The 27,829-nt window shown below is 57.7% G+C and overlaps 1 protein-coding gene across 14 annotated transcripts; it reads left to right on the top strand.

The window, feature by feature from the left end:
- The first annotated feature begins 726 nt into the window (after positions 1-726).
- LOC111933739 (diacylglycerol kinase beta-like) lies at positions 727-26,176 on the top strand. 14 transcript variants are annotated; one of them, XM_086843521.1, is made up of 27 exons: positions 3,659-3,689; positions 3,753-3,863; positions 4,109-4,204; positions 6,558-6,814; positions 8,920-8,996; positions 9,913-10,078; positions 10,784-11,023; positions 11,741-11,911; positions 12,191-12,240; positions 12,820-12,894; positions 12,994-13,113; positions 13,976-14,093; positions 14,379-14,467; positions 14,825-14,941; positions 15,054-15,152; positions 15,303-15,416; positions 15,504-15,577; positions 15,697-15,771; positions 15,860-15,945; positions 16,153-16,242; positions 16,585-16,745; positions 17,716-17,780; positions 18,676-18,766; positions 21,331-21,532; positions 22,624-22,744; positions 22,828-22,888; positions 23,338-26,176. In XM_086843521.1, exons 4-27 carry the CDS (start codon positions 6,748-6,750, stop codon positions 23,434-23,436), a joined length of 2,628 nt encoding a protein of 875 aa, XP_086699647.1. In that variant the 5' UTR covers positions 3,659-3,689; positions 3,753-3,863; positions 4,109-4,204; positions 6,558-6,747; the 3' UTR covers positions 23,437-26,176. The 14 variants fall into 14 exon arrangements, with proteins under 14 accessions (XP_023789252.1, XP_086699657.1, XP_086699652.1 ...); XM_086843525.1 differs by having other exon boundaries at positions 3,669-3,722; positions 3,775-3,886; positions 4,153-4,223; XM_086843526.1 differs by lacking the exons at positions 3,659-3,689; positions 3,753-3,863 and adding an exon at positions 3,423-3,519 and having other exon boundaries at positions 4,153-4,223.
- Positions 26,177-27,829: the final 1,653 nt, after the last annotated feature.

The following is a 27,829-nucleotide window of genomic DNA, read 5'->3' as shown; positions in this document are numbered from 1 at the left end:
CTCCAGCAAGTTCAGTCCCAGCTGTCAGTCCCCTTCTCCTGCTTTTTTTTGAAGCTGGAGAACTACGTGCATGGATCACGTCTCTAATTAATATAAATATAGCGAAACATAAATAATAGACATGCCTGAAATAGTGTCACTCCCAAGCAGGCAGGCAGACGCGTCATGGAAAGAAAATAAAAACGCTTTTTATCTGTTTTGGCATTTTTTGTTTGTTTGTTTTCAGTGGTTTGTTCTGTTCCTGAGGAAAGAGCAACCTTTGCTGTGGGTGAAACTGTTTGAAACAGAGACATCGAGGTGTAGGGGGAGGGAAGGCCCAAGGAAGAGTAAAATGGGGACCGGGATGGGGACGAGGATGGCATGAAGATACGGATGGGGACAGGGATGGGGACATGAAAGGGGATTGGAACACGAACGAGAACGCAGATGGGGAAGTGGGAGGGGATGGGGACAGGGATGGGGTTAAGGCTGGGGATGGAGATAGGCACGGGGACAAGGACGGTGAGCGGGGCAGAGTGCGTGGTCATCGGAAAGCGGGGAAAACCCTGCAGCTGTGGGGAGGTGGGAACTCATCATAAATGAGTTTCAGCGTAGAAACACGTCTCCCAGCGCCCCCGCAGCGGGCCGCTCCCGCCCCGGTGCTGCCCGGCGCTGCCCCGGGCCCGGGGAGGGGCGGAGGCGCGGTCGGGGCCGCCGGGCTCTTCCTTCCAACTCCTCCTCCTCCTCCTCCTCGTCCTCCTCGCGGTGCCGGCGGAGGCGGGCGGAGCGGCGGGGCGGGCCGGGCCCGTTCGCATCCCCCCATCCCCGCCCGGAGCCGGCGGGCTGTGCAGCGCTGCGGGCACCGCCAGCCCCGGAGCCGCCGGAGCGCCCCATGGCACCGCGCTGCCGCCGCCAAGTAAGGGGACAGCGGCCGGGGGGAACGCGGGGCTGGGCGGGGATGCCTGGGGGTTCGCCTCTTCCAGTCAGTGGGAAAACCCCCCCGATCCACGCGGGATCTCCCAGCCCACAGGCGGGACAGGAGCCCGTCTGCTCCGCCGGAGTCCCCGACCTCCTCCCGGGCCAGCCCTGAGCCCTTCCCCAGCGGGTCGGGGAGCGCTGCGGGCTCTGCAGGACCGGGGCAGCGCTGAGGATGGGGAATCGGGGATCCCAGGCGTGTCTCCACTCCTGAGAAAAGCTTCCCGAAGGGTGGGAAAAGGACAGGGCAGCATACCCTTGTCCCCAGCGTGAGGAGGATGGCAAGCAGCCCCTAAAGCAGCCCAGGGGGCTACACCGCCTTCACTGGTGTCTCAGCATGTGTTGGTTCTCAGCCCGGCTGTGAAACCACCCGTCCTTTGGCCGGGCAGAACAGCCCAATCCAGCTGTTCCTGTGTGTTGCCAAGCCGGAAAAGCTCGTTAAGTGTCTTTCTAGTTAAGTAAAAATTGCCGGGGTCGTTGGCTTTGGAATACGGGAGGACCGAGGCGGTGCTCGGTGTGGCTGGTCTGTGAAAGGGGGCTGGATGTGACTTGTTGTGCAGGTTGTGTTGGGGAACGAAAGGGAAGAACGCATTTCAAAGCTACCAGGAAGCAGCGCTGGCTCACACAAGGTGTGGTTATAACCCACGGGACCCGTGGCCACAGGGTTCCTGCAGAGACAGAGCCAGGGCTTCCGTCTGACAGGCTGCTGGGTGTCCTGAAGCCCTGGGCTTATAGGTGCAGGGTGCTGGAGGTGGGATGCTGAGGAGGATTCCGGTCCTTGGGCTGCAGGGCCAGCATTTGCTTCCCTGTCTGGTGTGGGAAAGGGTTTTTCCGTGTGACAAGGTCTGGTTTGAAAGGGTCTTGCTCTGAAGGTATCCTAGCTCAGATCCAGTCTGCTCTGAACTCAGCCAGCACAATTATTCTCTAAAAATCCAGCAGGAGTAAGTGAGGAAGTTGTTGGTGTCTCTGGGGTATGAGCCGAGCTCTCCTGGCCCTGGCAGGTGCAGGAGTTCCAAGGGAGGCTGTGCCGGGTCCCTGCTGTCACAAGGTTGAGCCAAGCTCTCCCAGCACCCATCTGAGAGTTGGTACAGCCACAAGCCAGCCCTGGGGCTGGAGGGCTGGCTACAGCCACCCACCTGTCCCTGTGTCACTGTTGGGGAGAGCACGGATGCTCCGGGCATCCCTGCCAGCGCCTTTCATCGCCCTCGTGCCACGAGGGTGCTCAGTATCCTGAGCAAAATTGGGGGGATGTACCTGGACAGCGTGCCTTGCTCCGTGAGGGTGGGTGGTCAAAGGGTCAGGGGAAATGTCTAGTCAGCAACAGGTTTGGAGAATGGAAAAAGCCGAGCCTGAGTGTCCTCTTGGGCTGGCAAAATGCAGAAAAGCGCCTTCTCCTGTTGCTGCAGAAAATAGTTTGAGCGTGACTTGGTTGGGGTTTGTTTGCTGCAGTGGGACAGGAGGGATTTATACTCCACCCACCGCCTCAGGGGCCTCTCCCCATCCAACACAAAAATAGGCTGATCTTTCCAAAAGATGATGGGGGAGGCCTGGAAAATGCCATTCCTGCAGGGACCTGCCCATGCTTCTGCCCCAGGAGATGCTGCACGTGACTGTGGCTTCTGCAGGCCCGGGCAGGGATGCAGGGAAGAGCGCAGCATCCTGCCGTGCTGTGTCCCTCTGCTGCCAGGGAGCCACAGCCTCTGCACGTGTGTGTGTGCGCTCAGCAGGAGTGTTGCCTCCTCGTGCCACCTCCTGCAGCTCAAGGAGTTGGTGTTTTTCCTTCCCAAAGGGCATCTGAAGCAGAAATCTCCTGCGGGGCATGTGCTGCAGTCCCATCCACACGTTCCTGTGAAGCCAGTTGAGGCTGGAGGCACCTGGAAGCTGCCAACCCGTTGTCTCTGGTTTCCTGCCCCAGTGTGGACATTTAGGTCCCCATCAGCTGTGGTCCTGGGGGTCTGGGTGGCAGTGGAACAAGCCCTCCCAACCCCACAGTGATCCCCAGAGCACTGTGCTGTAGGATGGAGGAGCTGGGACCTGACAGGGATGTCTGGCTGGAAAAACAACTCCTCTGCCATCCCATTGCTGCTTCCAGGAGTCCCCCCATCCCTGAATACTGGTGGTGCCCACGGACAGCCCTTTCTTAGGGATATCGACGCATTCCACTGCCTGTGCCTTGATCCTGCCACACATCCAGGCTCTGCTTCCCACTGGGAGGTGGCCCATGGTTAACTCCTGCCTGGCATTTCCCTTGTTGGTGCATATCAGACCCTGCATGGTTCAGCCCTGGCTCCCACGGAGCTGCACCCATCGATGCTCCCGGCAGCACCTCTGTCCTCACTGCGGCTGGCAGCACGTTCCCTGCAGCTTCCCAAGGGCTCCAGCACTGCTTATTCCCCCAAGGAAGGTTTGGGAGGCTCCGAGGTGCCCCCAGAGTCCATCCTTTGCCAGCCTCCCTGAGCCACGCCGGTGCCCAGGCCGGTGCCCACGCCATGCCCAGGCCATGCCCAGGCCGTGCCCAGGCCGTGCCCACACCGGTGCCCATGGTGGTGCCCACGCCATGCCCAGGCCGGTGCCCACGCCATGCCCACGCCATGCCCAGGCCGTGCCCACGCCATGCCCAGGCCGTGCCCAGGCCGTGCCCAGGCCGTGCTCAGGCCGGTGCCCACGCCATGCCCATGCCATGCCCAGGCCATGCCCAGGCCATGCCCAGGCCATGCCCATGCCATGCCCAGGCCGTGCCCACACCATGCCCACGCCATGCCCAGGCCGTGCCCACACCATGCCCAGGCCATGCCCAGGCCGTGCCCACGCCATGCCCAGGCCGTGCCCAGGCCGGTGCCCATGCCATGCCCACGCCATGCCCAGGCCATGCCCACGCCATGCCCAGGCCGTGCCCAGGCCGTGCCCAGGCCGGTGCCCACGCCATGTCCATGCCATGTCCATGCCATGCCCAGGCCGTGCCCAGGCCATGTCCATGCCATGCCCACACCATGCCCAGGCCGTGCCCAGGCCGGTGCCCACGCCATGCCCAGGCCGTGCCCAGGCCGTGCCCACACCATGCCCAGGCCGTGCCCAGGCCGTGCCCAGGCCGTGCCCAGGCCGGTGCCCAGGCCATGCCCACGCCATGCCCACGCCATGCCCATGCCATGCCCAGGCCGTGCCCAGGCCGTGCCCAGGCCATGCCCACACCATGCCCAGGCCGTGCCCAGGCCGGTGCCCAGGCGTGGCAGGGAAGAGGGGCCGTGTCCCGGTGAGCGCCTTCAGGCAGGGTAACCCGGTGTTATTTGTAACACTAGTAGGGAGCTATTTTTAGCGAGAGGCAAATTTGATTTAATAGAACATAATTTGCCGCTGACAATTCAGAGGGCGGCCAAACAAGGAGCAGCTGGATTCCTGAGGAGGATTTTTCCTGCCCTTCCTGAAATCCAAGGCTGATGTGCCAGAAGTGGCATGTGTTATTCCAGCAATTGCTGGGGGAAAGCCCCTTGGGATGGCCCAATTAGCTCTGCTTTGCTTTCCTTTTGGTGCTTTGTGCTGCCCTGTCACCTGCCATTAAAAGAAATGAGGGATATTTTTGTTTCCCTCTCCTCTGTAGTGAGAGGGCTCAGTTTCCCCAAACTCCTTCAGGGAGCTGGAGCCAGACAGGTCCCCCCCTTTGCCTTTTCTTCTAGATAGTTTTGTAGTCTCAGTCTCTCCTTGGATAAGTTTAGGATAAAAAAGAGGTTCTGATCTGATCCTGCCTTGTTTGCCAGGAAACATGAAGTCTGTGTGTGTTCCTGGGCATTTCCTACAGACTGAGTTCTTCTGGACCAGCCTAGGGGGTACTTTGGGACAAACCCATCAGGATAGGAGCAAACACCATGTTCTTGTGCTTTCATCAGGATGAAGATCCCCACAAAACCAGTGCCAGTGTGGGAAGACATTGGGTAGTTCTTCCTTCGCCGTACCACTGCTGCCTCCAGCCTGTCCCCAGGTGGTGGCATGGGGACAGAGAGCTGCTGGGATGAGCTGGGATAGTCACAGGCTGGAGATGAGTAGTCTTGGGGCTGCAGGGCCCCAGTGAGGGTGGGAAGGTGAGATTTTCCCCAGGATTGTATGTTGGCCCACCATGAGTGCCCTGGGACAGAGCTCCCTGTCCTGGCACTGCCATTGCTCAACCCCTGGGCAGGAACAGCATCCTGTGGGTTCCCCAAGCCCCACAGCCCTTCAGGCAGCCTCAGAAGCAGCCAGGAAGTCCCATGGAGGGGTGGAACAAGACCCCAGTGACTTTGTTCTCCTGGGGGGAAAGGCCTGAACAGGACTAAGGAGAGCTGTGACATTCAGCTCTAGCAAATGCATAGCCAGGGTTTGTTTGGTGGGCTCCTCTCTTGGGGTGCAGTCACTCCTTGCAGCTGGAAAACCCTTTGGCAACCTTCTGGGCAGGTGCTCAGCCCTGTGCTGTTTCCTCAAGGGTCACCATCCTCCCCACAGCCCCAAAGAGGGTTTGCTCCTTCCTCTGCCAACACCAGGCTTTGCCCCCGGGACCACATCTCTTCCTGGAGCATTTTCAGCAGCTGAACATAAAGCCAAAATAGCATTAGTACAGAAATGTGAGCAAAGTGCTGAGGATGAGGGGTTAAGTGACTGCTCCTGGTGCACCCCCATCATATGTGCATGTCCCTGGAGATCCTGAGTGGGGTTGGTGTGTCATGTGGGACCCGATGGCTCCCCAAAATTAGTTGTTCATCTTAATCAAAGTTGTTTTTCTGTGAATGGAAAGGTGCAGCTGCCTGGGGGATGTGGGTGCTCCCCAAGCATCACCCCAAGTCCTGTGATCTCTTCCAGCTCATCCTTGCTCTGCTTTCTCCAGTCCATCAGCTCAGCCTGGTGGAAACTGGGAGCCAACATTTATCAGGGAAACAACCCTAAAATGGAGATCAAACTTCTTGGAGAAAAACCACCTCCTCCAAATACTGCCCTTTGCTTGATGACCAACTCAGTTAAATGAAAAAATCTAATACATTTTGAAGCCTATGAATGGGTGGGCTGGAGAGGGCCCTTTGGTCAGGGTGTTTCTGTGGCACAGATTTTTCCCTTGCATCCAGTTTTGACTGCAGATTTTCATTTACAGTGATTCTCTGGAAGTAAACACCAGCTTTGAAGGTGCAGGAGTAAGCTGGAAGTTTCTACTCTCTTGTATTCCCTGCCTCAGTTTTTGGATCTTCTTTAAATAATCGTGCTCTTCCTTCTGCTCCCCTTGCTGGGTTCCCCTGGGAAATGCTGAGGATGACAAGTTCCCTTCCCTGCCCAAGGTGTTTGCTTGACCTCTGTCAGCCCCATCCTCTGGCCAGCGAGAGTTGTGGCTGCTGTGGGTGCCACCAGGCTGTGGGAGCTTCCCCAGGGACACCAAGCCCTGAGAATGCTCACACTGTGAAGTGCCCTGTGCTCTTCCTTTGTTCCACTGCAGCCCACACACTCTGTTCCCTGGAGCAGGGATGGGAGAGCACCCTGGCACCCCATTTCCAAGTGGGGAAATTCCCACAGAACCCCGCTACTGAAGGTGAATGCCCCCATGGCAGCAGGGCCATGTTGTTGACCCCCTCCTCTCTTTCTGTCCCCTCCAGGGAGAAAGGTGCTGACCAGGTGCCCTGAAGCTCTGGGGCTGGCTTCTCACAGGCTCAGCGGTGTGATGCCAGCAGTGGGAGAGCCCCCGGTGCCCCGGGCCGTGCCGACGTGACCGAGCTCTCTCTGGGACCTGTGGCACCGAGCCTGGCACGGAGGCAGCGGCTGGTGCCTCATCCCTGCTGCCTAAAGATGAGTGATGGCACGTGGATCTCGCTCAGCCCCACCGAGTTTGCCCAGCTCCAGCAGTACACGGACTGTGAGTACCCCGTGCGCCCTTCTGGGACTGGAAGAGCAGGTTGAAAAGTCCTGATGATCTGTGCTGGACTGGTATCCTACCTTTCCTTAGTGTCCTCCTGGAAAACCTGGTGATCCCTTAGATTTTGGGTGGAGAGGCTGGAAAAGTCCCTGGCCTCTACCCCCAGCTGTTGGGGTCCCCACGCCTGCCTGCCCAGGAGGATTTAGCTGAGCTCCGGGGGCCGGACACGTGAGCACGGCTCAGTCCGTCTGAAGGCGGCCGGCTCCCACGTTCCTTAGCAGAGTGAAATGCCAACCAGGAAAACAGACTGGCTTTTCCCAAACACTCGGAGCTGCTCCACAGCGTGCTTTGGGCTGCCAGCCCTCTGCAGTAATTTTCCTTAGTGCTTTTGCAGAGCAACACTCTGTTGCAGCTCCTGCCGAGAAAAGGAGATTTGCAGCAGCACCGAAGGGGTCCTGGAGCTGGGAGAAGCTGGAGAGAGAGCCTGGGCAAAGGCCAGGGGTCTAAAACCAGGTCCTTGAGGTCCTGAGAGCTGGAGTGTCGGTGTGCTTTTTGATGGAGTTGATGGAGAAGCGGTGCAGCCCATGGAGGTGCTGAGGGCAGGGCAGGGTGGGGCAGGAAAGCCGCAGGATGAAGGGAGAAGGGAGAAGAGAGAAAGGGTGTAGAGTGCTGTTCTGCACAACCCTGGGGTGAGCAGGCTGGATGGGAGGTGGCTGAGAGGCAAAGGGGACATCATGAAGCTCTCTGAGGTCGTGCTTAGGGACACTGTACATCAAAAGGGTGAGGCTGGGGACAAGTTCCTCATGTTCCCCAGTGGGGTTGTGCTCCTGCCCACCAGCCAGAGACCTCAGGCAAGGCAGCAGGCAGAGGTGTGTGTGTGCAGTATCTCATCTCTGGAGGATGATGGGCTTTGCTTTCCTGAATCACAGACCATAAAACACCATCTGTAATGCTGGACTCAGAACACTGATGGCATCTCTGTTTTGTTAATCAAAGTGTGGCCAGCAAGGCTGCAGCATGGGCAGCTGCCTCCTCCCCTGTAGGATGTTCCCTGTGGAACAGGATTTGGGTATCCTGTGAGGAAGGCCAGGATCCCTCTCCTTGAGTGCCCCAGACATCCCAGACAGTTGTGGTCCAGTGACAAGTTCTGTCCCCAGGAGAGGGCTGGGGGCATCAGAGCCAGCACAGCCCCCATGTGGAGAGAGGATTTCACAGTAATTAACAGGGCTGCTGTGTCTGAGAACCTTTTAAATGCACACACCCAGAGATGTGTGTGAAGTTGAGGGATGAATATTCACCCACCTTAATCTTTCTTTCTGCTTCTCCCTTTTTTATCTATTTTGAAAGGATGAATGTCCCTCCAGACACTCCAGTCCTAAGGACTCTCAGCCAGGGAAAGTCTTTACCACCTGTGTGGAAGTTTGCATGGACCAGTCCAGTGATAGGACAAGAAGGAATGGCCACAAGCTACACTAGGGGCGGATCAGATTGGATATTCAGGCAAATTTCTTCCCCCAAAAGGGTAGTCAAGATGTGAAACAGGCTGTCCAGAGCAGTGGTGAAGTCAGCATCCCTGGAGGTATTTAAAAGCCATGGAGATGTGAGACATTTCTATCTTAGTGGTGAACACGATTGTGCTCATTAATGGTTGGACCTGATGATCTTAGAGAGCTTTTCCAACCTAAATGATTCCATGATTCTATGAATCCAGTTCTATTTCTCCTTCCTGGCACCTCCTGGAGATACCAGTGGGCAGCCTAAAGCATCCTCTGGGATGGCTGGCCCTGCAGGGGTGTGCTCAGCACACCAGAGCAGCTGGGACTGGAGTGTGCTCCATGCTTTCCTTGCTTTGCTCTGGGTCTGTGTTTATTTTCATGCTGGTAGGAGGAAGTTCTCTATATATGTAAAACTCCCAGGCCACTTTTCCATATCTGCCCTGCCCTCTGAATGTGGAAGGGGAAGCAGGGCGTGGGTGGCCTCTTTCAGGCACAGAAGGATCCAGAAACTGTATATCCAGCAGATAAACCCCTCTGCACCATCCTGCTGGTGGATGATGAGGGCAGCCCGGTGGGGCCATGCTCAACAGGGCGCCTTTGTCTCCCCAGACTCCACCAAGAAGCTCAAGGATGTTCTGGAGGAGTTCAATGGGGACGGCGTCCTCTCGAGGTACAACCCCGAACAGGTACGGCCCTGTGCCCGCCGCTGTCCCTCTGTGCTGCTGCCAGCTGCCAGCCCCCTGCAGGCTCCCCCAGCCCAACTCCCCCAGCTGGAAGCAGCCAGGAGAAGGCAGGGCTGCCTGCCTGGCCCCCGTCTCTCCCCATGGTTTTGCTCCCAGGACTTGATTCCCTGGCCATCCCCGGCCTGTGCCCACCGCATGGCCATCCCACCTTGTCCTGCTGAGAGCTTTTTGGGGCATTGCCTTGCCAGGCAGAATCTGGGAGCAATTTACTCTCCCCCTAAAAGCAAGTGACTTGGCCAGCATGGGGATGGGACATCTCTGTGCCCTCTCACTCTCCTCCAAAGAAGGCTGGGATTATATTTTCCAAGCGGTGCTTCCAGAGGCATCTATTAGTGTGCCAGCAGGACAGAGCCTTTCCATGGGGCTGTAATCAGTAGAATCAAGGCAAAATGAGAAAAATCAGTGTGCTGAACACAGCAAGGAGGGGCACAAAGGTACCCTGTTATTCCAGGGCACCACAGGACCCTCACTCCAGCTGGGGCCACAGAAGCCATTGAGAAGATGTTGTCCTCACACAGTGACAATGCCCAGCAGGGAAGGAGGAGGCACTGAGTCCTCAGGAGGAAGACAGTCCCCATAGGGCTGAGGCTGGGCTGGAAGGTCCCACTGCTCTGCCCTTTCCTGCTGCTCCCCCAGCTGCTGTCCCTGCTCCCAGCACTGCTCACCTGGCTCAGCCTCACTGGCCCTGGGGATTTCTGGCCCTGCTGCCTCTGGGTCCCTTTAGGTTACCTCCAACCATTGGGATTTGGTTTTGGGGAGGGCTGTGCAGCTGATGTACCCAGTGAGGGGGGCCCAGGGCATGAACTCTCATGCTGGCCTGGGGCACCTCCATCCTCCTCCTCCTCTGTCCTCTCCCCAGCCCATCGACTACGAGGGCTTCTGCCTCTTCATGAAGACCTACCTGGAGGCAGATGTGCCCGAGGAGCTTTGCCAGCACCTCTTCACTTCCTTCAAGCGTAAGATATGCCAAGCCTCCCCTGAGAGCCAGCACCAGAGCCCCAGTGTGCCACAGCACAGCACCCTCGGTGAGCCAGCCCTGCCACCCAGCCAGGCACACCAGGGGAGTGTGGCACCATGGGCTTGCTCCCACGCTGCTCACAGGAGTGAAGGGTGGGGGGTGGCACCTGGAGGGGGTGGCATCGGGGCCACCCGTCTGTCAGATGGGTTCCCAAGCCCTGTGCTGCTCCAGGCAGGGATTTCTCCAGGATGCAGTGGCAGATGCCCTTTAGCCAGAGTCACTCTGTGGCAGCAGCTCCAGGCAGGCTGAGGTGGCCTGTGCCTCTGTCACAGGTACTGGTGTAAGCGCTCAGCTCCACCCAGAGCAGGCTGTGTGTGCCAGGCACCCAGCTCTGCCTCCCCCAGCCCTTCCTGGGTGGATTCATGGCTTGTGGAGACATCTGCTGAAAGGACTATAAATTGCAAAGGGAAAGGGAGAGAACCTCCTCCAGCTCTGGCTGCTGATGGAGGACCACATCCTCCCTGTCTGGTCCTGAGCACTGTGGTGTCCATCATCCAGGGGTGTGAGCACTGCTGGGAGCTCCTGGGCCAGGCAGGAGGGTGTGGTGCCCCTCAGGGAGCCCTGGGGCTGGGATGCCAGAGTGGAGAGGCGTGGGGCTAGCAGAGAAGACCCAGGGCAAGCACCCAGCCCCAGTTTCTGGAGGAACTTCCTGGAGAAAGGGGCACAGACACACCCTTGTGTCACACTGCCCTTGGGCACGTCTGCTTTGCAGGGATCAATGGGAAAACCCTTCGGACTGCTCTGGGACGACACACCCCCGAGCCCAAGAGCGGCCACAGCAACACAGCTGAGCCACAGCCAGCATCCCTCACCCTGGCATCGATCCCCAATGCCTCCCCCAGCTGGTCCAGATCATCCTCCCAGAAATCCACCACTGGCACCACCTCTGCTCACAACTCCTCAGGCTCCTCCAAGATCTCCTCTGGGTCTCTGCTCAGCCCTCAGTCACCAGGTGAGCTTGGCTGGGGCTCCACAGGGAGACACAGGCAGTGACAAGTCCTCCCATTTTCTGCTCAGGTCCCCAGCATGGTGGCAGTGACCTCCCAAACTTGCTGGGTTCCTGGCATCTCGACACCTTTGCTTGGCCAACCTGAAGCTACTGATCCCATCCCACAGAGCCCCCATCAGTCAATGTCTTAATTACCTGGCAGCATTTTGTAGGGAGGGGGAAATGGGCCCATGAGTCATGGCTGTGCCAGCCCCCGAGGAAGGGCCCCTCTGCCAGGACCATCCCTCCTGCTATTAGCACGGCCATCAGTGAGCATGGGCTGTCCTGGCACCCTGGCAAGCTGCCTTGCTGCCCACTGAGCTTCTCCCTCCTTCTGGGTCGGTGCTTGTTCCCAGCAGGACACGATTCTGTGGGCTCCTACTGCTCACCCCGCCCGTGGCTGCAGTGATGGAGGTGTGGGAGTCTGCACCCCGAGGACTGAGTGGCCTCAGTGTCCAGCCCTGTGCCTGTGATGGCACCAGCCCCACATCTGCTTCGTGCCTCCAGCCCCAAGTGCCCTTTTAATGCCCATTCCTGTGTCCCTTCTGGGTCCCAGCCCTGGCCCTGAGGTGTCACCCGGTCCCATGCCGGATGGGTCCCTGCCCCAGGGTTCCCATGTCCCACCTGATGACAATTCCTGGTCCAAAGTCATCCCTGTGTGTGGTCTCTCCCTGCCCACAGGCACGAGGGGCGTGGAGAAGAGGTTACCCTTCAGCCTGCGGAAAGGCCCCAGCTCCCTGAAAGCCACCCCACCTCCTCCTCCCACCCCCTTGGCCCAGGTGGTGCACCTGAAGGACATTGTCTGCTACCTGTCCCTGCTGGAGAGGGGACGAGCAGAAGACAAGCTGGAGTGTAAGTGTGACCATGCTGTGTGGAGAGGGAGACCAGGGGCTCAGGGGGCTTTGCCCGGGTGCAGGGCTGGATGCTCCTTGGGAAAACCACCTGTCTTCCCCTTCTGCTCCTGCCTGTGTCTGGCCAAGGGGCCTTGATACTCCACAGGCCTGGGGTCACATCTCACCCTGGCTGAGCCAGCGCAGTGCTGCTCCCACCCTGAAGCTCCAGCAGCCTGGAGCACCCCAGAGTGCCCTGGGGCTGGGCTCTAATTATCAGCAGCTTCTCTCTTCCCTCCAGTTATGTTTCGCCTCTATGACACCGATGGAAATGGCCTTCTTGACAGCTCGGTGAGCCTCCCCTCGGGACAGAAATCAGGGGGTGCTCAGAGGGCTGGAAACGTGCAGGGCACTGTTAGGGTGCCCACTGCCCTGGTGAGGTGCTCCAAAAAGGGGCAGGGATATGGGAAGGGAGGAGGAAAGCAGCAGCTGGATTGCAGAGTTGGGGATCACATGCATCCAGCAGGAGCAAGAAAAAAATCCACCCACCAAGAATTGTAGCTCTGCATCAGGTCATGGTATTTCAGGGAAGAAAAGAAATCGTGCACAGCTCCTTCTCCTATTGATGTTTTCTCTTTGTTCTTTGGGTATTGTCCTTGAAACCCGTTGCAAATAAAATCTGGTTTATCAGAATAATTTTTCCCAAGGAAAGCCCATTACAGATTTTCTTGCAGATTTTCAGGATAGAAATTCAGATTTTCTTTTTGCCTGACAAAAGAAGGAGCACCCATTGAGGACTGGGGTGTTCCCATGTGGGTAGGGACTGGGGTAGCCATAGGCACTTGGGAATGTAGACCTTGGGGTTTTGGGGCTGTGCACTCTGCTCGTGCCTGGAGCTGTCTCTGACGTCGGCCACTGCTTTGTGCTTAGGAGCTGGATCGGATCATCAACCAGATGGTGCACGTGGCCGAGTACCTGGAGTGGGACTCCACTGAGCTGAAGCCTGTGAGTGCTGGGGCTGGAGGCAGCTGGGGCAGCTGCAGGGGCTCTCAGCCAGAGCCCTGGCTGGCACCTCTGTGTCACCACATTTCGTCCCTCCCCCAGATCTTGAAGGCTATGATGGAGGAGATCGATTACAACCACGATGGGACTGTGACGCTGGAGGAGTGGATCCGGGGTGGCATGACCACCATCCCCTTGCTGGTCCTTCTGGGGATGGAGACAGTGAGTGTCCCTGCAGGCACCTGCTCCAGCCTATCCAACAGACCACGCACTCCTATGGCACCACACAGCCCCACACTGGCCCCCAGCCCCTGCTGACACCTCCACCCTGCCCCCTTCACCCCCCAAACCATTCCAAGCTCATTTTTGAGCTGCAGTCACTGCCAGCTGCTGTGCCCAAGCAGGCTGGGCTTGCCCCTTGCTATCACAGCACACTCCAGTTCAATGAACATTTAATCAAAACCCGAGTACCTAAAATGGCATCTCCTCTTGTAGAGTGAGGTTTAAAGAGCAAAGGTGAGCTTGTTGGGACCTCCTTTTTTTTTCTCTGTCTTGTTTTTTAATCCTTTTGGCCTTCATTTCTTTCAAGTGCATCCCTGGCCATCAGGTAATAATTTGCAAGGAAAGATGGTTTTGCTTATGGTAACCATGGTTCCCTGGCAGAGGTGGGGTGGGGGACAGGCTTTCTGGCAGAAAAAAAAAATCAAGAAAGCAGGGAATTTTAACTGGCTCCTGCAAAGCACTCATACCATGAAGAGGTTTGTGCTTTTGTCACCCCATGGTGGCAGTGGCGGCCCCAAATGTGGAGTCACTTTGCTGTCAGCTGCCAAGATCCTCTCCGTGGCTGGGCGGTGCAAAGGGTCCGTGGGAGCTGGGACATGGCCAGGGGGATGAGGTGGCAGGGATGCTCTGGGGAGCACCAAGGGAGAAGGGGAAGAGGGGGAGCCCATGATCCTGCTGGGAGCAAAGTCCCAGAAACACCATGGAGTTTTTAGGGGATGAAAAGTTGATAGAAATGATGGGCTGAGGGGACTCTTGGCAGCAGAGGAGTGACCCCCTGACCCTCCACTCTCCTGCCTTGCAGAACGTGAAAGATGATGGGCAACATGCCTGGAGGCTGAAGCACTTCAAGAAACCCGCCTACTGCAACTTCTGCCGCACCATGCTGCTGGGGGTCCGCAAGCAGGGCCTCTGCTGCTCCTGTGAGTCCTGGACCCTTGCCAGAATGCTCTACTCACAGACTGATAGCTCTTGCCACATCCAGTGGTGCCCTGGGGAGGGAGGACTGGTCCCTGTTAGTGCTGAGCCCTGTGGGTGCTGCAGGCTGAGTGGGGAGGGGGCAGCTCCCATGCTGGGGAGTGATGCCCTCTTCTCGGTGTCACTTGGGTTAGTGGTGCCCTGCTAGTGCTGGGGTTACAGCTGGACTCGAGGGTGTGACAGGGCTTTTCAAACCTAAATGTGGCTCTATGGTTTTTCTCTCTCACCAGTCTGCAAGTACACGGTCCATGAGAGGTGTGTGTCCAAAGACATTGCTTCCTGCATCAGCACCTATGTCAAATCCAAGAGAAACACAAGTGTGAGTAGGCAGCTGGTGCATTTCTGAGCCAGTGGGTGTCCAGGCCCCTTGGTCTCCTGCTCTGCTTCCCTACAGCTTCTTCCTTTGAGTTTTGCTCCTCACATCCTGGGCAGCAGCTCACGGGCATTCCCAGCATCCAAAGCCTTGTAGGATGCACCCCATCCCAGTCCCCAGGCACCCACATAACCCCCAGCTCCAAGATTTGCTGTGGCTCTGCAAAAGCCTGTGCAAGGGGCTGGATTGGATCAACAGCATCCCTGCAGGACAAGCTTCCAAAATCCTGATGGACACCCTTGGCAGGAGGGAGATGCCTGCGGGTCAGTGGCTGCTGTGCCACAGTGTCCCCGTGCCTTGCAGGTGATGCAGCACACCTGGATCGAGGGCAATTCACCTGCCAAGTGTGACAGGTGTCACAAGAGCATCAAGTGCTACCAGGGCATCACTGGCCTGCACTGTGTCTGGTGCCAAGTCACGGTGAGTACCGGGGCTGGGGCACATCCACAGCACCTGCACGGCCAGCTCTGGGCTCCTGAGCAGGAGAGGGCAGGTGTCCTCTGTTCCACATGCCTTCCTCCCACCCCTCCAGCTCCACAACAAGTGTGCCTCCCATGTGAAGCCAGAGTGTGATGGGGGCCCACTGCAGGACCACATCTTGCTCCCATCCTACATCTGCCCAGTTGTCCTGGTAAGTGTCCCCCTTGTCCTGGTAAGTGTCCCCCTCCTCACTGCCAGTGTTGAGGACCCAGCAGGGCATTGCTGAGGCTGCTCTGCCTCCCCTGGATGCTGGCACTGCCTCTTAGGCACTGTTGGGCATCCATGCCTCGGTTCCCCAAAGGACAGGCAGTCCCACTGCCGACGGTCGGAGAGTGACTCCCCTGCCAGCACCAGCCCCGAGGACAGCCAGGGCTTCAAGTTCAACTCCACCACAGTGGATGGGCAAGTGCTGCAGGTAGGTTCCTGCACTGGGCTGCAGGTGACCTCTGCCACTGACCTCAGCAGTAGGCAGGAACTCACAGCTGTGTTTTCTGCCTTGCAGATCAGCCCTCAGCCCGGGACACACCCACTCCTCGTGTTTGTGAACCCCAAGAGTGGAGGAAGGCAAGGGGAGAGGTAGGTGGGGTCCTGCCTGGGAACAGCTTCTCCTGGGGCTGGGGGCTGCTGGTCCCTTGGGCATCACTCCTGGTGTGGGAATCACCTTCATGGCATTCCTCATGTCTGTCTCTTCCCAGGGTCCTGAGGAAGTTTCACTACCTGCTCAACCCACGCCAAGTGTACAACCTGGACCGCGGCGGGCCCACGCCAGGGTATGGAGTTGCTGCGGGTGATCCTCTGCCCCTTCCCACCGGGCCCTGCTGTCCCACATCACCCCCTGTCCCTCCTGGCTTTCTCCAGGCTGAACTTCTTTCGGGACACTCCAGATTTCCGTGTGCTGGCCTGCGGAGGGGACGGCACGGTGGGTTGGATCCTGGACTGCATAGGTGAGCAAGGGACAGCTGTGTTCCTGCAGAGCATCATCCACCTTCATCCTTGGTGGTCTGCCAGAGATTCCTCATATCCCCCCAGTGACAGTGGGGTGGTGATCCTGCCAGCAGCATCATTCCAGGCTGCTGGTTGAGGAGGGACATGGAGAGGAGCAGGGAATGAGCCTTATCAGCCCCAAACTTCTCTTCTCCCTTGAACTGCAGATAAGGCAAACCTGGTGAAGCACCCACCGGTGGCCATCCTGCCCCTGGGAACGGGCAATGACCTCGCACGGTGCCTGCGCTGGGGAGGAGGTGAGGACAGGTGACATCGCCCCGGGGCTGGCTGGCCTTGGGAACCCTTCAGTGTGGCCACCCCCAGGGCAGGGAGGACTCCTGGGGTGCAGTTCAGAGCTCAAGTACCTCTAACTCCTTCCAAAAACTCTAACTCTTAACTCCTTCCAAAAAGAGCAGCCACTGCTTTTTCTCTGCAGCCAAGTCCTGCCCAAGCTTTTCCATTTGGAGAGCCCTGCCATTAGCCAAAATCTCTGCCACTGCTGTAAGAATGTGCCATAGCAGCAGCCCCCAAGTGCTTGGCACCTGGCTATGATATGGCTGTGCTCCCCTTGGTCCTCTTTCATCCTCTTTCCCTTCCAGGCTATGAAGGAGGCAACCTGATGAAGGTGCTGAAGGACATAGAGCACAGCACAGAGGTGATGCTGGACCGCTGGCACATAGACATCATCCCTACTGACAGGGAGGCCAACGGAGATCCCATCCCATCCACTATCATCAACAACTACTTCTCCATTGGGGTGGTGAGTCCCATGGGGCAGGAGTTGGTTTCTCCCTTCCTGTTCCTCCTTGCTCACACTCCCAACCTCCCTCCATCTCCTGGACTTTTTTTTTCTGGTTTTATTGTCATTTGTAAAGGCAGCACCAAGATACATAAGCAGGCATGAGATCTCTGTCTTCCCAATGGGAATGTTGCAAGAGCAAATGTGAAAGGAGCTTGAACAGAATTCAGGGAAGTTTGGGATCCCAAAGACAAGGACACCCCACCTGCCAAGACATCAGCAAAGCCTTGCTTTGGTGTTTGGACCCATGTTCCCCCATGATTTCCTGGCCTACAGAGGTTAGGGAGCTTGGGGAGGGTGACAGCCCTGTGCCATGGGGGTTTCTCCCAGTGCTGGGGGTCAGTCCTGAGTGCAGGAGTGTATTGGGGAAAGCCCTTCTCTTCCCAGGAGCTCACAGCATTTTTGTCCTGTGCCAGGGGTGCCACCATGGCCCGGGTCACTCACCTGCAGCACTTCAGGATTCTTCTGGGTTCACAGAGGCTCCTGCTAATGCAGGTGGCATTTGGTGACAGCTTCTAAGTCGGCCTTAAACACCCCCACTCTGCATAAGCAGAGGTTGTGATGAGTTTCAGGAGAGCTGCCATCCTGCCAGGGGAGCTGTCAGGGTGCAGGGTCTTGGGGTGTCCCCAGAACCCCACTGCTCCACTGGCTGCCTTTCCTCCCCTCTCATCATCCCCTCCATGCAGAGCCCCTGTGCTGAGGGAAGGAGGCCAAGTGCACTAATTATGTCTCACCTAACAAGCTTTGGGAAGAGCCTGTCTGAGGGTCCCTCCATCACCTTGGACCATCAATGTCATCATCAATGACACCAACGTGTAATTGTGCCACAGGGACAAGCATGAAGAGCTGAGCACCCCACGGGGCACAGGGGGGCACAAGGTGGGGATTCTGTTTCTCTGCTGTGCCCCTGATGTCTCTGTGCCCCCCACAGGACGCCTCCATCGCCCACCGCTTTCACATCATGCGAGAAAAACACCCTGAGAAATTCAACAGCAGGTGAGGGCTTCCCAAGGGCCCCCCAAGAGCTGGGTGTGGGGGACTCCCTGCCACTGCTGTGCATCACACCAGGAGGGTTTGGTGTTTGGCCAACCTCAGGGGACAGGCAGGGCACGAACCTGGTGTGGTGGGGGTCCGGGACCAGGCATGGTGGGGGTTTGGGAGGCTTCTTCAAGTCCCACGTGGTGCATCAGGCTGTTTAAACTTGGCCACACACCCAGTTAGGTTCATTCATGCTTTATAATTAGTATGGAATTCCAGGACGGGCAGGAGCAGGCCAGGCAGGGAGGGCAGGGCAGACAGCAGGTCGCAGCTCGTTCCCACTGTGCTCAGGATGCATGGAAATGGCAGCAGGAGCTGTGGCCTGTGACCCTCATCCCCAGGTTTAGAAATACCTGCTAGAAAAATCCCTGAGTGGGCCAGAGCGTCTGGCTCTGCCCTCAAGCTCAGCTCCTCTTGGCTTCCAGCCTCTCACAGCTTACAGCTCCCCCTCAAAGCCTGGCTCAGCAGCCGATGCAGGGAATGTGCTGTGGTCAGGGGCTGCTTAGCAGGGTGCTGGGAGGCTGCTGAGGTATGAAACATCCCCTCCGTAGGGTGTCCTGTCTCTTTACAGCTCATGCCATGCCTGGGGAGCACCCAGCACCCCCATCCTCCCCCTCTGATGGGTGTTGGAGCCAGGTCTGCTTGAGCCACCCTCTGACACCCCCCCAACCCCCAGACACACCCCTGACCCACCACACAGCTCCCTAGGTCCCTCTCCACAATGGCTTGTGCCTCATCCATGGCTCGTGTCCCCATCACAGCAGCTCCAGACAGTCTCTGGCAGCCCATCCTGCTGCTGACTGGGGCAAGAGGCTGTGTCCAAGGGGGACACTGACACGTCTCTGTACCCCAGGATGAAGAACAAGCTGTGGTACTTCGAGTTCGGGACATCAGAGACCTTTGCAGCCACCTGCAAGAAGCTTCATGACTATGTTGAGGTTGAGGTGGGTTTCCTGGGATGGTCCCTGGCTCTAGCCATGGCACAAAGGCTTTCTGGAGCCGTTGCCCATGGATCCCTCAGCTGTCTGAGGGAGAGGGTGCCACCACCACGTGGCTGTGACCCCTCACTGTGGCAGGAGGGCATGGTGCCCCCTACTCCACCACAGGGCTCTTGCTACAAAGCCAGCCAGCTGTGGGCAGAAGAATAACCTTGTATTCCCCACCTCCAGCTGCATTTGAGAGCATGCCTGGAACATTGTCCCTGTAAATTCTGCTCTGCTCCCAGCCCTCATTGGATGACATGGAAACAGCCTTTAATTAGAGCTGGGAGGAGGGCCCGTGGTTGCTAAGAGCGCTGTCACTTCTCTGCGCTGGGGATTTGGGCTGTAAACTTCCGTCTCTCCCTATTTCTGGATAATCCACCCTTTCATAACTTAGGCTGGAGGGTGAGGGGAGAAAAGAGCACTTGCTGCAAGAGGTGGTGGGAGTCGGAGCAGGTGGTGGGTGAGGGGTGGTGGGCAGGGAGCAGAGCTGGCCCTGCAGGCATGTGGCCACGGGCAGAGGGATTTTGATGCCTGTTTCTATACAGGGAGTTTCTTCCCTTCCCAAAGGTTGGAGTGGGTAGCTGCACCCTTGGAAACTTGTGGGAAGGGGCAGGACCAGCATCACAACCGTCTCACCTCCTTCCCCATCCGTGCAGCAGTGTCCCAGGGTGGATAAAAGTCCATGTTTGTGGAACTGAATGCTGCTGGAGATGGGCATGAGGTGTCCCCCATTCCTTCTCAGGGCGCTCCCCACCAAGTGTGTGTCCCCACCAGCTGAGCCCAGTGCCAAGAAAGCGTTAATCCCGCAGCATTTGAAGTTGAAAGCAGCCGCCTGTCCTCCCTCCAGCTCCCAGGCAACTGTCAGCCTTGCAGAGAAATAGCAGTTTTGTTTTGGAAATTGGCACTCGTTCCCCTTACAACTCCTGGAAATGAATTTGCTTTTTCCCCCAGCTGCAAATTTCTCCTTCCAGCCTCGCTGCCAGCACGCCGTCAGCTGCCCCTGCTCAAAGGGCCCTTTGTAGCTCCCTGGCATGGACTGGGGAGGGCTCTGGGGGGAGAATGGCTCCTGCCCGCGGCTGTGGGCAGGCGTGGGCGGCTGTGGGCAGGAACGGGCTCCTGCAGCATCCCAGCATCCTGCACTCCTGGCAGCCAGCTCACTCCCATCCCACTGTGGCTGGCTTGGCACCCGCTGCCTTGCTGGCAGGTGGGAAAGGTGCCTGTGGTTGGGGATGGTGCTCGAGGTGTGTTGTGTCCATCCCACAGGGAATCAGAGCCCTCTGGCTTGGTATCACTGCTCAGAGCATTAAGGTCTTTTCTCCTCCTACAAATCACAATATCATTAAGGCGTATTGAGAACGAGAGGATTAACATCCTTTCCAAGCCTTGGAGAGGCAGCTCTTCCCTCCCAAACCAGAAGATTCCTGCTTTTTTGCTTTCAATGTGAGGCTAAAAATAAGATCTCGCAGCACCAGGGAGGCAGAAAGGATCTGACACACTGAGGCGTTCGCTCGTGTGAGCGCCCAGCCCCACATATCCGGGCTTGGTGTCCTCAGCACAGACCAAGGGGGGGTAAAAACAAGCTCTAGACCTTTGTTAAAGGAAAACAACCAGAACTGGAGCAACAGAAGGGGCTTATTAGCCCATTTCATTCCTCTCAGCACAAGAAGCGAGGGCAGAGATGCTTTTGCATCACCAAAATGCAAGGAAAAGGCTGTGCTGGGATTTGCTGAAGCACAGAGTGGCAAGTAAGGAGCAGATGCCTCAAGGAAAATAGGAATGCTATATAGAAATTCAAGTTGGGTGGAAAAGTGGCTGCTTTCACCAGATGTATTGAGGAAGGGGATCCATGTCTGGGTAGCGTGAGAAGATCTGAAGTTAAGAAATCCATTTCCATGGCTGTTGCTTTCAATCCTGTGGGAAAGCTGCAGGCAATGGATATTTTAACTTTTACAGGGAATTTTCATCTGAGACAGTCCTGCTGCATGACAGCAAAGCTTGGAATGCCAGTTCTGTGTGCTGCACTGTGGTTTGCTCTCCAAAACCCAACATTTTTCCCTCTGACACCTTCCCCTAACTTCCTTCCAGCCTTATTTCTAGTTTCCAAATGGCACTTGAAGACAAACTGCTTTGAGCTACTTTTTGGGCAGCCAAACTTTCCAGTCCTTTGGAGTCAGTCTGGATAAGGACAGAGGGGAAAAGCAAGTGTTGGAGCTCCTTGGGTGGAAGTTGCTTTAGGGTCAAGGTGGTGTTGCCTCCCTTTTTGGGTCACAGCACCGAGTCTAGCCAAGGTTTTATGTGGTCCCCCAGGGATTTGCTTTTTTGAAACTGCCATTTTGGACCTGTAGTAAAACTCCTATGGAAATAGAGGGGAGAGAGCAGTGCCAGCCACTCTGGAGCTGCCCGTGCCCCCTGGAGACCATGCAGCGTCACTCTGTGCTCAGGGACCCGCGCTGCTTTGGTGGGGAGACGAGGGGAGCTCCATGTGGTGGGCACAGCCCCCCTGACACCGCCCCTGTGCCCGGCAGTGTGACGGGACCCTGCTAGACCTGAGCACCACATCCCTGGAGGGCATCGCCGTCCTCAACATCCCCAGCATGTACGGGGGCTCCAACCTGTGGGGCGAGACCAAGAAGCAGCGTGGGTACAACCGGCTGGGCAAGAAGGCGCCGGAGAAGCCGCCCGGCACAGTGGTCACCGACGCCAAGGAGCTGAAGTTCTGTGTGCAGGGTGAGCAGAGGGCAAGGGGGGAGTGCAGGGTCAGCACGGGGCACTGGGCACTCACCAGCTCTGCAGCAACAGCACTGGAGGGGTTGTTACCAGCTCTGTGTTTTTGGTGTGCCGGGGTGAGCCCACAGTACGGCAGAGGAAGAGCTGGAACCCAACCGCAGAGCTGGCGCCAAGGGCTTTTGTAAGGACCTTCCCAGGCTCCAGCACAGCGCTGCCAGGCTGGATGTGGGGTTTGGGAGCAGCAGGACCCACGCTGAGCCCAGCTGGTACCTCACCTCCACTGGTGGGGACAGCCCAAAGTGCTGCAGCGTTCCCCAGTGGGAAGTAGCGGGGTAGAAAGCAGCCGGCAAAATACGCTGGGTGCCTGGGTGTTTCACCCAGCCTGGGGCTGGGGTGGGAATCAGCCCCCTGTGATGTGGCTGCCAGAACAGCAGTGTCACATCCCAGACTGTCACTGTCTGTCCCTTGCTGTGTGAGCCAGTGGCAGCAGGCAGTGGGGAGAGGGCTGGAGTGCCAGGCAGTCCCAAAGGGGCTGCAGGGGACAGCGGGGTTGGTACCCTGGGGACATCCCCACTTGTGGGTGGGTAAGAGGGCATGGGAGGCTCAGAGAATTTCTCAGAGGTAGCAGGGGGTGTATGTGAGAGGGGACCCTGAAGCAGAGAGCTGTGCCACTGTCAGGTGTCCTCGCTGGTGGTCCGGAAGAGCAGGATGAGCTGTGGAAAAGGCAATACCCTGGGATTTGACCAGATATTCTGCCACATGTGCTGGCCTCTGGGGAGCTGCAGCACGCCAGGGCACCCAGGCAAGGGGTGTCATCATTTCATACACTGCAAACAGTCCAAGGGCTGGTGGGGATCTGCTGCTGGCACTGTGTAGGTGCTGTTTCAGACCAGGAGTACTTTTGCTCCTTGGATAGCAGCATTGCCCAGCGCTGGAAACACACAGCTTGGTGGTCTTGGGACACCAGGATAAATCCCCTCTGGATGAATCTGCTCAGGACAGCCAGCAGCCCTGTGTGCTGGCCCTGAGGTTTCAAATGGGGGCAGAAGGCAGGGGGATGGGGGACCAGCTCAGATTCCTCTCTCTTGCAGACCTCAGCGATCATCTCCTGGAGGTGGTGGGGCTGGAAGGCGCCATGGAAATGGGGCAGATCTACACGGGGCTGAAGAGTGCAGGGAAGAGACTGGCCCAGTGTTCCTCTGTCATCATCAGGTATTTGTCCCCTTCACAGCTGAGTGCCCGACCAGCAGCAAAACCTGACACCTGTGTCACCTTCTCTTCTCCGTGCCTTGCAGGACATCCAAGCTGCTGCCCATGCAGGTGGATGGGGAGCCCTGGATGCAGCCATCCTGCACCGTGAGTGCCCAGGGAGGGGGCAGGAAGCTGGGCTGGGGCTGGCAGGATGTCGGGATGGGGCAGCAGGGGCTGGCAGCGCAGCAGGGTGGGACAGCCTTGGCTCCTGGTGGCAAAGGAGGAGCTGTGCTCGCTGGTGGGTGGCCACAGAGCCCCACCAGCTGTGCCTCTGTGCCTGTGAGGGCCCTGGAGTCATGACGTGCCCATTTCTTGATGGGTGGGCATGGCAGCATTCCCCCCGGGGGGAGCTGCAGGAGAGTCCCCTGCCATTTCTCCTCTTGCACAAAGGAGAAATCCTCTTCCCATCCCAGCACTACCTGGACATGATTCCAGAGCTCTTCACCCTGGTGCTCCCAGCTCCACAGGGTCACTCCTGAGGGTCCTGGGGCTGGAGGGTGCCTGGGAGGGCTCAGGACCCTCTTACTGAGCTGGGGTTTTCTACTTCTTTTTAGGTCAAAATTACACATAAAAGCCAGGTGCCCATGCTGCTGGGCCCCCCCCAGAAGAGCAGCTTCTTTTTCCTGAGGAGGAGAAACCGAGCTCGGGATTAAAGCATCATCCCAGGATCCACAACCTGGAGGCACTCAGCATCCCAGCCACCTGCCTGATGCAGGGGTCCCCAAATCCCCATCCTGTGGTGGGGACACAAACTCCCCCTCCATGCCCAGTGGGGATTATTTATCCTGGGAAGGTCTTGCAGGCTCCTTCCTGATCACCAGAAGCATCCTCTCAAGTTGGGATGGAAGAAGGGGTAGAAGGGAGGCTGGCATGCCGTGAGCACATTTGCTGGAGCAGCACTAGGACTGGGAATTTTTTTCCCCCTTTATTTAAATACCCTCCAGCCAAGGTGCCAGTCAATGTGCTCCTGAGGCAGCGCTAAGCTCCACTTATTTATTTATCATTCTCCTGAAGACCACTTGATGACTCACTGCACTGGTTTTCTGCCCCCCAATCCTTGCAATGGGAGAAATTATTTATTTCCTTAGCCTAGAGAAGCCATCTCAGCCACTCACCTCTGTGCTGAGGGGTTCAAGAGAGATGCAAAGAACCACTGCTGCCAGCCCAGTGAGCCACGAGGTGTGGGACAGGCTGGGGACAGAGAGTGCACAGGAACAAGCGTGGGGTGGATGGGAGGAGACTGTGTTTTTACAGGGAAAGGGAAAAAAAAAAAAGGGATTTTTGGGGGAGCAGCCCAAGCTCTGGGCTTTGTGTTCATATTTATGTATTTATTTAGCAAACTTTAGACGAAAAAGGGACTCTGGATGTCACCTTTTTAAGAGCCCAGGTTGGACACAGACATCACCTCCCTTCTCTGCTGGCTGTCTTCCATGGCACCTCCTTCCACATGGACTTTTCCTCTCTCCTAAAGCCTGCCAGCCTGTGCTGGGGGCTGGAGACCCTGGGGACAGACATCCAGAAGCTTTTCTCACTTGGAAGTGTCCCCAGCAATTTTACACATCTCCTGAGGTGCTCTGCCAGGCTGGTGCTCTCCCTGTGTGACAGCTGCTGCCTCTGACGCTCCTGGGCTGCAGGGAGTGACTGCACCTCGGTTTCTGTATGGCCAGCTCTCCCCACAACCCTCTCCAAATCCAAGGAGCCTCACAGAATCTGCTGTCTGCATGGCTGCTGGGGCCCACGGGGATGCACAGGTTTTGGTGGCATGGATGGACATATGGGGGGGATGCAGCTTCTCTCCAGAATGCACAGGGACCAGAAAACAGATGAATGCAAGGAGTTTCTGATGGTCTGAATGTACTCCCAGGAGCCAGGAGTTGGCAAGACTGGCCCATGGGAAGCACTGCTGGTTGTTTCTGCAGTCACCCCCTGCCTCCAGCAGTGGGCCTGCATGCAGGATACCACCACACCCTGAATCAGCCCTGCTCCCAGGCAGCTTCCTTGGGGCTAGTGGAGGCTCCTCTGCTGCTGGGAGCAGGCTGGGAGCAGTGTGTGCCCCATGGATGTCACCACAGGCAGGGAAACTGTTGCTTGTCCCCACTGTGTCCTTGCCACAGGGCTGGGACAAGTCACCCTGTCCTCCCCAGTTTCCCAGAGCCCACCCAGTCCCTCCTGATGCTGCAGGTCCCCATTCAATAGCATTGCCCTGGCAGAGGGTGCTGCCATCCCTGTTCCAGAGTGAACAGTGAGCTGGAAGGGAACTGTTTGTGACCTGTGTACACAGGCACGTGCCACCAGCAGGGCATAAATCCACCCTCCTCCTCCTCCTCCTCTTCCTCCTCCTTGTCCCCTAAGGTGTCCCCCAACAAACCCCAGGTCCCAAGAACCAGCTGCCTCCATTTCCCCAGTCCATTGCCAGTTGCAGCAGTGCCTCTCAGCCCCACACTCAGGGAGGGTGGAAAAACCACCTCTGCCATCTCCAGAGCTTTGCCAGCAGGAGGGTGACAGGGTTGTTCCGTGGGATGGCAGCACACGAGGTCAACAGGTTTGGTTCCATTTCCCTGCCCACTCAGCCTCAACCCAGGGTTTTGTCTCAGAGCCTGCATGGGATCAGCAGTGGTTTTCCTGCTCCTTGCCCCCTTCACAGTTTGCTGGGCTCTGGGCAAAGAGCAGCACTGGGGTCTCTGCTGTGGTTTGCTGTCAGTGGTGGTGGAGCCAGGGGAGCAGGAGGGCATTGTGCCTGTGCCTGCATCTTTGGGTCTGGCAGTGCCAGAGCAGCTGAAATCCAGGGGTGAACACTCAGCCACGTCCTGCAGGGCACAGGGAGCCCAGGGCCACTGCTCTGGGCCAGTGGGATGGTGATGGACCAGCACCATGCTGCCAGGCTCCAACCCAGACTGATGGCCAGGGAGATGATCCCTGCCACCTGTGCCAGGGGACCCAGCTCCAATCTGCTCCCACACTGCCAAAGGCATGGTTCAATGGGCCTGCCAGCTCCTGACCTCCTTTGTCTGATGGTGCAAAGGTCCTGAGCCCAAGAGGAACCCACAGAAGCTGGGACTTCAGCCCAGCTGTTCCTGGCTCCAGGCAGGAATAAGCCATGCAGCTGAGGGGCACTCAAGGCCTTGATCCCCCCCATTCCCCAGTGTCTCCCAGTTCATCCCAAGTGCGTGGGATGGAACCAAATCCCCAAACAAGCCCTTAGGCACTGGTGCCAGCGCTGCACTGGGGGACCCCTGAGAGCTGGGGAATCCCAGTGCCACGGGAGCCTCAGCCCGCTCCTCTCTGTGTGTGTAGCTGTGGTTGCCTGCATGGAATGGTGTCCGTAGCGTAGCACGTGTTGCCGTGTACACCTGGACCGCCGTGAGCTTGCCTCCAATAAAGATGCTAATTAACTCCTGGGGTGCATGGGGGTGATTCTTGGCCACGTGTGGCATCCCCACCCATGAGGACTAAAAGAGGTGGTGCCCACTCCAGGATGCTGGGGCTGAAGGGGTGCTGGCAGCAGCAGCACAATGGAGCGGTGTTCAGTGGGAGCTGCATCCGGCTAAATTTGGAGCCTGCATTTTTTATTTTTTTTTTTTCTCTCTTTCTTTTTGTTTTTTTCATCAGTGAGGTCTAAATTTAGCAGGCACCGGTCACCGTCCCCCCCTCCCAGCCCTGGCTCTCCAGGGGTTTTGTTTCTTTCTGTCATCTCCCACCAGCCTGTCCTGTGGCCATGCTCAGCCTCATCACCTCTCTGTGTCCCCGGGGTGCTGAGCAGCCCCCAGACGGTGCAGTCCTGCAGCTGACCCTGGTTGTCCATTGTGCCCCCAGCTCTGCAGTGACCCCCCCTCATCTCCCCCGGCCCGCGTTTTGCACCCACCCGCCCATGTGTCACCTGCTAATTTTACCTGCGGTGATTTAATCCCGGCTGCCTTTGTGCAGAGGGGAAGCGAGAACACGAGTACCCGCAGAGCCCCCCCGGCTTTGGGCAGCAAGGACACCCCGTGCCCCCTGTGCTTCCTGCCCCCAGCACGAGGGGTGTCCCAGCCCCCCCTCATTCCAGCCGGGACACGATCCAGATGAGCAGCCTGCCATGCCCCGGGGGTGGAGGTGGTCCTGGAGGACTCTGACAGCTCCTTAGGAACCCAGCATGGGCAGAGGAGTTCCTACCAGCAGCCCAAAGGCACGCTGGGCAGCTCGCCTAGGACATCGACAAACCTGAGGATTTCAAGCTGGCCAGGACATCTCTGTACCGACAGGCTTCCTAATCCCTGGGCAGCTTCCCAGGATCCAAGCAGAAGGTTCCTCTCCTTCCTGAAGTGAGATGTGCAGTATGTAACCAAACACCTTGTTTTTGCCTTCCCAGCAATAACTTCCTAGTGTCTCTCCACAACAAAACAATGTGAGGCCTCCACGCAGCCCATTTGTTTTGTGCAAACTGCTGCGTCCTCCCTGAGCAGCCACTGCCAGGCCCCCATGGCAGGTCTCACCACTTTGTTACAGGTAGGGAAACTGAGGCACTTAGCAGGGAAATGGGGGGCCTGGCAGGCACCCAGCAGCACCATCGTGTGCTAAATTCATTCCCAAACCTCTGGGATGTTTGGTGTCCTTCAAGGCTGTGCGTGCATGAATCTGCTTGGAGGGATATGTGGCCCCAAAGCCCTTGTAGGTGGGAATTATTTTTCCCATTCCCCTTTTTAAAGGCAACCCTGGCTCCAGGGTGCCTGCAGGGGAAGGCTGCCAAAATCAGTACTCAGGCATGGGTTAACCCTGGGCTTGCAGGGGGTCTCGTGTGACGCTGCCTTGCCTGTGTGAAACCACCTCGCAAGAAAGCAGAGGGGACCCCACGGCCTGTGAGGCCCAAGGTCCGTGCGATCCGCACGGCTTGCTGTGTGGCAGGTTCTTGGGCACGTCGTGCTTGGACCCGGTCCTTGCTCGCCACCCTGGACTCGGATCCGAGGGTTGTTCCCTCCCCCGCCCCAAGGCCGCCCGTTAAACCCCCATCCCTGCTCCTGCAAAGGGCCGCGGCCCCTTTAAATCCTGCGCTGCCCCGGCCCCACCCGT

Source organism: Cyanistes caeruleus, chromosome 10 (genome assembly GCF_971803275.1).
Source record: "Cyanistes caeruleus chromosome 10, bCyaCae1.hap1.1, whole genome shotgun sequence".
Classification (NCBI taxonomy): Eukaryota; Metazoa; Chordata; class Aves; order Passeriformes; family Paridae; genus Cyanistes; species Cyanistes caeruleus.
This window is presented reverse-complemented; position numbering and strand designations above follow the sequence as displayed.